Source organism: Gavialis gangeticus, unplaced genomic scaffold (assembly GCF_001723915.1).
Source record: "Gavialis gangeticus isolate Ggan-Ray unplaced genomic scaffold, GavGan_comp1, whole genome shotgun sequence".
Classification (NCBI taxonomy): domain Eukaryota; kingdom Metazoa; phylum Chordata; order Crocodylia; family Gavialidae; genus Gavialis; species Gavialis gangeticus.
Window position 1 is genome coordinate 20,386,963 of NW_017729002.1, and position 8,709 is coordinate 20,395,671.

An 8,709-nucleotide genomic window follows, 5' to 3' on the forward strand; every position below is an offset into this window, starting at 1 on the left:
ATGGCAGGGGGTCGGACTAGATGATCTTTTCAGGTCCCTTTCGAACCTAGAAACTATGAAACATCCAAATGCTATCCTACTTCTCTACCTACTTACAGAGGACATCCTACAGGGTGCAAAGATTCCCTTCCCTAACTCTATCCCTACTTAATGAAGAGCATCAGGAAAGCATTTGGAAGTATCTACTGACCCTACTACGCAACACACTCTTGCCATGTGTTAGTGGTATAGTTTATTGAATTTCCTTGTGGAGAAGAGGAAGTGGTAAGTTATAACTTAAACAACTTGTGCTGTTCTCTAAATCACTAGCTCCAAGATGCTCACCCATCTCTGCTCATAAGGAGGATGCCGTGGTTCATACTTACAGCCAGATTTTAAAGCTGAGTGAAGCTCCTCTGAAGAGATTGCTTACTAAAAGAAATGACCTAGCTTTCATACTCTGTGGCTGTGATACTATAACATAATGTGGACAATCTCCCTTATTTTTTGCTTTCCACACTGACTTATTTTTTCCTCAGACAATTAAGTATTAACCATGTGCCTGGTGTGAGCAACTTCATCAAGAACTGCACCATATGAGAGAAGCCACAAAACTGAATTTGCAATGAAATGCTCAGCAGCGGCTAGTTAATACTCTTTGGGTGGAACTGCTCAAAGTGATGTCAGTAGACGGGTGTCCACTGACACCAGGTCTGAACTTGACCCTTTTCCGTGTATGAGCTGTGATCTCTTTCCACTGCCTTCCATGTTGGCACAGCCATTTCCTCCTGAAAATGTAGTGGCTATAATTAATGAAGATCTTGTTTCTCTTTACCAAATCAGGTGCCCTTCACAAGAAAAGAAACCCGAGCCACCCCATGGAGTGAGATGCTCACTAGCCACCCTCAGTGTCCTAGGGTTGCAGTAAAGCAAGCTGCTTTACAAGTATAATAAATTTACTAGAACTAGCCAGCCACCCCCTTGCCAGACAACTAAGTTTAGTCAGACCTGAATTTGGTCATGTGGTCAGTTAAGAGAGAGGTTTACCACAAGGCAAGACAAAGATGGGGTGACAGGACCATTTGGGGGTCCAGGGATAGTAACGATTAATATGCCTTGGCAGACATACCTGAAACAGAATACCAAGAGGTGATGCTTTCAAATCTTCTCAGTGGAGGATGAGAACCACTGGCAGTATCAGTCTTCTATTGGCTGATCAGAGCAGATGCACTGCCCAAGTTCTAGGAGGAGCCATGTTCTGTCCCCTCTGAGCCTGCACCTGGGAGGAGCTGGTACAGCCCTAACTACAATTTTTAACATCAATAGTCCTCCAAGAACTGCTCTTGGGGCAGAATCCTGTACTGTTTAAAGGTCCCATTGTGTATGGGGACGAAACTAGTCAACCAGTCTGATTTTGGGTTGGTACTCTTGAGTTAGGATCTTGTCCATGTCTTCAGGAAGCAACACTAACCAAACATAAAAAGGAAATCTCATCCAGCCACTGCAGCAATCCTACACGTCTAGTTTAAGAGCCTATTCACTCAAACAATAATAGAATAGAAATAGATACAGACGGAGGGAAATGCACAATCAGATTGATGAGCACGTGAGAGACTGGGCATGCTTGCAAACCTGCATTTCTTGGCTTGCACACAACAAATATCACTCCTTAGTTTAAAACAATGAATCAAATTCACTGTTGCCCTATGCCATCATTTACACCAGTACAGAACGGGTGCAAAAGATATTGGCACTGATGTAAACAGAGATGCAAGTCACAGGCTCCTTTAGAAGAATCCAGTTACAGGTACTTGAATAGAAAGAATGAAAATGAGCCAATCTAAAGCCCATCACACCCTAAGCCTGCGCTTACCAAAATAAATGGCAAAGTTCTCAGTGGGATCAGTCAGAGCAGGAGCATCCCCAGGAAACATAACAGGCATTTTAGAAAGGCAGTGACAAACCACAGATGCTCTGTTCTACGTGTTACAGCCTTCCACATTGTGCCTTTCTATGTACAGCAGCATCCAGACCTTTTGTAACCAGGTGGTTCACAACCTGCTTAATTTGGAATAAGTTGCTGAATGAAGGACAAGGTACTCAGATGTTTCCTATGGCTTTTACTTCAAAGGGTGTCACATCTCCAACCCACTGGAGCACCCCAGCAGCCCTACATAGCTGTTTGTTTTGTTTACTTTGCTAACCCTCACCTTCACAGTGGGCAAATGAACCCATGTGGGTTCTACTGGTTGTATAAGTTCATCAAGAGTATCATGTCCCATTGTCACAGCATTGTCTGTTCTTGCTGTACTTTGTCAGCTAATCATTCCCATGTTTTGTCTTATCCTTCAGAAGGCCCTGCCCTCTTGTTACTTTTGGGCTTGGCACTGGCAGCAGGATTGTCCCAGTCTCCTGAAGGAGAATCGCCTAAAGAGCAGCCTGATTCAGAGCTCCTAAAATGCCCCAGCTTGTGCGCTTGCAGCTATGACTACTACAGTGAGGAGCTCAATGTCTTCTGCAGCTCGCGGAACCTCACCCATCTTCCAGAAGAGGTGCCCGTCAATGTTAGGGCACTGTGGCTGGATGGCAACAATTTCACTTCTCTGCCAGCTGCAGCCTTCAAGAATCTTTCCAACTTGGATTTCCTTGAGCTGCAGAACAGCCAGTTGGTAAGCATTGAGCAGCATGCCTTCCACGGGCTAAAAAGTCTCTACCATTTGCACCTGGAACGCAACAGGCTGAAGTATTTGGCACCCAATACTTTTCTTCACACGCAGAATCTAGGCTCCCTGAGCCTCAACAACAACCACTTCACCAAAATTGAGGAAGGCCTTTTTGCTGGGCTCTCCAACCTCTGGTACCTGAACCTGGGCTGGAACTCGCTTGTGGTCTTACCTGACAGAGTGTTCCATGACCTGCCTAACTTGAGGGAGCTTGTCCTGGCTGGAAACAAGTTGGCCTATCTACAGCATCAGCTCTTCTGCAGCCTTAATGAGCTGAAGGAACTGGACTTGAGTGGGAACTCACTGAAGGGTGTCAAAATTAACATCTTTGTCAAGCTTCAGAAGCTGCAGAAGCTCTACCTGAATCACAACCAGATCAATGCTATTGCCCCTCGTGCTTTTATGGGGATGAAGGCCCTGAGGTGGCTGGACCTGTCTCACAATCGTCTGGTCTCACTATTTGAAGAAACATTCCTGGGCCTTTTGAGCCTGCACGTTTTACGTTTATCCAGTAATTCAATCACCAGCCTGAGACCAAGGACTTTCAAAGACCTACAGTTCCTGGAAGAGCTGCAGCTGGGTCATAACAGGATCAAGAACCTGGCAGAAAGGACTTTTGATGGGCTGGGCCAACTGGAGGTTCTTACGCTGAACAATAACCAGATCCAAGACATCAGGGTCGGTGCATTCCTTGGCCTCCACAACGTAGCCGTGATGAACCTGTCTGGTAATTGCATCAAAGCTCTTCCAGACTACGTCTTTAAGGGACTAATCAAGCTGCATAGTCTTCACTTAGAAAACAGCTGTCTCAGCCGAATCAAGGCACAAACTTTCTCCAGCCTTTCCAGCCTCCGGAGGCTCTTCTTGCAACACAATAGCATCTCTGCCATTGAGGACCACAGTTTGAATGACCTGCATGAGCTTTTGGAGCTGGACCTTAAACACAACAAGCTAATCAGTCTCTCCCCCAGGATGTTCACGGGCCTGATTAACCTGGAATATCTCCTCCTCTCCTCCAACCAGCTTCTGGAGATCACTCCTGAAGCTTTCAGCCTGCTTCAGCGCCTCTCTTGGCTTGACCTCTCCAACAACTTTTTGGAGACGGTGAACAGCAGCGTAACAGCCCCCTTATCAAACCTGCGATATCTTAGCCTCAGAAACAATTCCTTGGAAAACTTCTCAGTTGATTTTCTGGGCTCTTCACCTGTAATGGAGCAGCTATGGCTGGAAGGAAACAAGTGGCACTGTAATTGTTCACTGAAGCAACTGCGAGACTTCTCCTTGCAGCACCCCACAGTGGTCCCACGTTTTGTTCAGTACATTGTGGAAAGGGATGATTCCCACATACCCATATATACATACAACAACCTCACCTGCCTGAGCCCACCAGAGGTCACGGGACATGACCTGCGAGACATCAGTGACGATCACTTTGCTCACTGCTAATAGGTGAGCATAATTTTGGAGGACCTTCTGATTTCTGTAGCTGGCGGATTTAAATACCTATATCCACATGTTCAGGTAGCACCTACCATATTGTGATCTTTTTAGGGCCTAAGAAAGCAGTTATCTGACATCTATTTCCCTTCTTGCACTCATCTCCATACTTAGCTCACTAGGACCATTGTCCAAGGTATACCAGCATTCACCAGCCCCTCGAGCTGAGTGTGATTTCTCAGCAGCCTTTAGCTTCCTTTTTTCCATGCTGTACCAAACACAGATGTTTCTCCTGCCCAGGCAGGGGGTCGGACTTGAAGATCTACAAGGTCCCTTCCGACCCTAGTTCTATGATTCTATGATAACTGCAACTTTAAACAGAATCAATGTGCAGCCTTTGGCATCAAGTAAATGGTGTAACCAGGTTCTTTGGACTTTGCAATTACAGTTGGGTTGTTTTGGATTTAGCCTTGTGGTTTGGAGTCTGTGTTTCTCAGTCCAGTGCAGGAAAGCAAGAGGAAGAATGGGATGTGCAAAGTGGGGAGGGGAGACTTTTCTTGTGATTGTGGAACTGGAAAAGACAATTAAAGCTCATTTTAAACAACCCTAGAAAACAAGGTTAGTACAATAATTCAGAGGCCAACCAGGCTGTCTGGTACCTACAGAGATTCAGCAGTTGGGTCCTCACTCCCAATTTGGGAGCCACATACGGGCAGCGCAGTTTGTCATCACAGAGTAAGAAACACCTTGTAGCAGCTACTAGCAACCATTCCCAGTTGGTGAAGGTTCTGTCATCCAACAGTGCAGCATGGAGGAAAACCACTGTAGCAGAAAGGCCTCTGAGGACCCCGAGGGTTCAGAGAAAAAGCAACAGGGGAACAAGGACCTTGAGAGGGAGAGAGGAAGAAATTTGAGTGCAATGCTTGTAAATTAGCAGACTGACAAGTTAAGCATCATTCCCTCATGGAGCAACCCAGCTGTGACTATGCAATTCAGGAAGGTGCTGTGGGGGGTTTCATCCTAGCTGAGCTGTAGCTGCTCAGCATTCTCAACTGTCACTGTGCCACGACCCCCTGTGACAATGCTAAAGAGGTGTGGAGACCTCACCCGTTTCACCCAGCTATGAGCTTTTTTCCCCAAAGCATTCTAATATAATAAAAGCCTTAGTCTGATCATCCATAACACTTTATTCAATTTGGTGATTCGAATCACTGTCCTAATTCAATTTGGCTGAATCTCTGAATCAGCCGGGCCCATCCCCCAGACCCAGCAATGGCTGCCCTGCCAACCTGCTCCAGCACTTGTTAAAAGAAAAAAGCACCACTCAGCGGGTGCTGCTGGGATGGGTGGGGCGATTCCCACTGTTCCCCACTGCCCCACGCTGCATGGTCCCCTCCCCTAGCCCCTGCTTCCCTGCCCCTAGTACTTACCAGTTCAGAGTCAGCTGCAGCTCCCTGCTGCAACCACCAGGGACTGCCCAAATCACCAGAGCTCTCAATCTTTTCCGAAGATTCAGAGAGGTTTGAATTGATTTAGACCTTTAAATTGGTCCCCTGATGCGATTTGGATTCAGAGATTTGGCCACCCAATTGGGCCAAATCTCCTCTGAATCAAATCACCACTCGAAGTTTCGCAGAGCACTATTCGCTAATCTAGCATAGTAGACCCTGATTCATGATGCAGGCACAACCGCAGCAGAAGTAAGTAATGAAGGGAAGATGATTGTGTTCCTGAACCTGAGGTTGGGGAGCCATGATTTACAGGGGTGGAAAGGCCAACCCTCATGTGCAACTACTAAGGGGTGGAGGCAGATTTACTACAAAGCTTAGGAAAGGGGCCTAAGAACAAAACAAAAAAGATTCCCTGCTGTAGGTTGGGAAGTGTGGCTTGCAGAGGACCTGCTTCCACTTCCACTTCCTGGCAGAAGCAGATTTAGGCAGGTTTTAAAAAAAATGCATCTCACCTGCCTGATAAATCATAGCAGGCAAATAAACCTTTGGAGCTATTGCAACTCATCTTGCAAAGGCACTTTTTAAAAGCTTGTGCCGCACCTAGTTAGAAACCTTATCCAAGGCTAATTAGGCTTGTGCACAGCAGCATGCTTTAAAACTAGGCAGCAGTGGCACTACTGTATTCCTCCTAGCTTGCAAATATCCATCAGGCATAAAGCAAGTGCCTTGTAGGGAGAAATTTCATAGGTTTCATAGACATTAGGGATGGAAGGGACCTCACAAGATCATCGGGATAAAAGGGCAGGAAGTCAGCTTGGGTCAGATCACCCCAGCAAGGTAATCATCCAAATGCTTCTTGAATGTGTCCAGAGTAGGTGCTTGCACCACTTCTGGGCGGAGTCTATTTCAGACTCTGGAGACTCGGATGGTAAAGAAATTCTTTCTTATGTCTAGTTTAAAACAGTCCTCCAGCAGTTTGTGACCATTTTGACCTTGTCTTCCCTTTGGGTGCCCTGGTGAACAGATGTTCTCCCAGACCCTGATGCACACCACTTATGTACTTATAGGTTGCTACCAAATCCCCTGATTCTACACTTCTCCAGACCAAAGAGCCTTATGCCTCTCAGCCTCTCCTCATGCCAGCTCTCTTGACCTCTGATCATGTGCGTGCCTCTCCTCTGGATTCTCTCAGGCTTCTCCACATCCTTTTTGAAGTGTGGAGCCCAGAACTGGATGCAGTACTCCAGCTGTGGCCTCACCAAGGCCGAATAAAGCAGGAGGATGACCTCTTGGGTCTTGCTTGAGATGCATCAGTAGATGCAAGCCAAGGCTTTATTTCCTTTGCTGGCTGTAACATCGCATTGGTGGCTCATATTCATCTTATGGTCAGTCATGACCCCCAAGTCTCTTTCAGTCATGTTGTTAGTGAGTGTGGCACTGTAGAGCGTATAGGTATGATGTGTGCCCCAATCCCAAGGTAGAGCACCTTGCATTTCTCTCTGTTGACTGTCATCAGGTTTTGATCTGCCCACCTTGCAAGCCTGTCTAGGTTGGCCTGAATCCCCAGCCTATCCTCTAGAGCTTGGGTCGGCAACATTTTTGGGCGGTGCCAAAAACACCTGCAACCTCAACTTGTAAGATGTTGGAGTGCCAAGGGCAGGCAGCAGGGGAGCCGCAAAGAGCCCAGTCCTTGTTGTGGAGCCCCCTTCTCCACCATCCACCCTGAGGCACATGTGCCAAGCAAAATGCCTTTGCGTACCATGCTCTGGCACCTGTTCTGGGGGTTGCCTACCCCTGCTCTAGAGTGACTGCACTTCCCCATAATTTGCTGTTGTCTGCAAACTTAGCCAGTCCACTTCTGACACCCAAATCCAGATAGTTTAGGAATATATTAAAGAGTACTGGTCTGAGAAATGAAACCTGGGGGACACCACTGGTCACCATGTTGACTCAGTTCCATCGACACTCTCTGGTTCTGATCACAGAGCCAGTTCCACAGCCATCGGACCATAAGACTGTCAAGGCCACAGCTCCCCACTTTTACCATGAGGACATCATGGGAGACCAAGTCAAAGGCTTTTTTGAAATCCAAGTAAATGACGTCAGCCTCTCCTCTGCTGTCCAGGTGAAGTGTCACCTGGTCATAGAAAGAAATGAAGTTGCTCAGGAATGTCCTACCTTTAACAAAATTGCTTAGCAACTTCATTTTCCAAAGCTGCACAGGTGATTTTGGAGCACAGATCCCATTGATTGTCAGTAATACTTTGATCCAAAGTCAAATGAAACATTTCTGAAAGTCCTACACTAAGTGCTGAGGTGAGAGGTCAGATTCTGCTCCTAATGATCGTCATAAGAATTCTGCAATAAATCTCCTTAGAAAGGCAAGATCCTCCCCTTCCAGAGATGCACTGATTTGGGATGCAGCTCTCCAGGAAGACAAAATATCACTTATATTGCATACAGGAAGGGCTAATAAAACATCTGTAACCATTATGGAGTGATCTCAGTGAACCAAGAATGCAAGAATACTTGTCTAGTTCAATGGCTTTCAACTTTTTAAAAATCAAAGCACTCTTTGGAAAATGTTGACTCTTCACTTGTACTTATTTCTTGACTATGGAAAAGTACTAGAGCAAAGACCTTAGAAAGTCTACAGCAAGTCAGAATAATTTTGATGCTTTGGATTCTTACCTGAATTCTCTGAGTAAGGGTAAAGGGGGTGGTCGGGACAACATACAGAGTAAGCAGAAAGGCCACTGTCGGGTTTGGGGAAAATTTCTTGGTAATTAGCTGTTCTCAGATGCAGTGCAGACTGGTCAATGGAAATCAACCAGGTTCCTTTCAGGCAGTGCAGCTGTGCCAGGTTGTTAGGAAGAACCAAAATGTGGACAAGGCCATTGTCAGGAAAAGCACCAGAACAGAACGCAGAGACATTATAAAGTAAAGCTAATTGCTTTTCCTAACCTTTCTAGACAAGGCTAAGTGAGCCCAGGATAGATAAGCAAGGAACGCCAGAGCCATGCAGGGCTCTTATGGTGGTGATGAGAGGCGGTGTTTCATGGAGAGGAGAGAGAGCTAGCAAAATAGCCACAATGACAGTAACATATTCAGATCAACTG

General features: G+C 46.3%; 1 protein-coding gene across 1 annotated transcript in view; it reads left to right on the plus strand.

Annotated features, from left to right (window-relative positions):
* The window catches only part of IGFALS (insulin like growth factor binding protein acid labile subunit), a 6,498-nt gene extending 2,076 nt beyond the window's left edge, over positions 1–4,422 (plus strand). The window contains exon 2 of the mRNA XM_019507610.1: positions 2,332–4,422. Within this exon, the coding sequence (XP_019363155.1) occupies positions 2,332–4,148 (1,817 nt within the window). The 3' untranslated portion in view covers positions 4,149–4,422. The remainder of the gene's footprint in view (positions 1–2,331) is intronic.
* Positions 4,423–8,709: the final 4,287 nt, after the last annotated feature.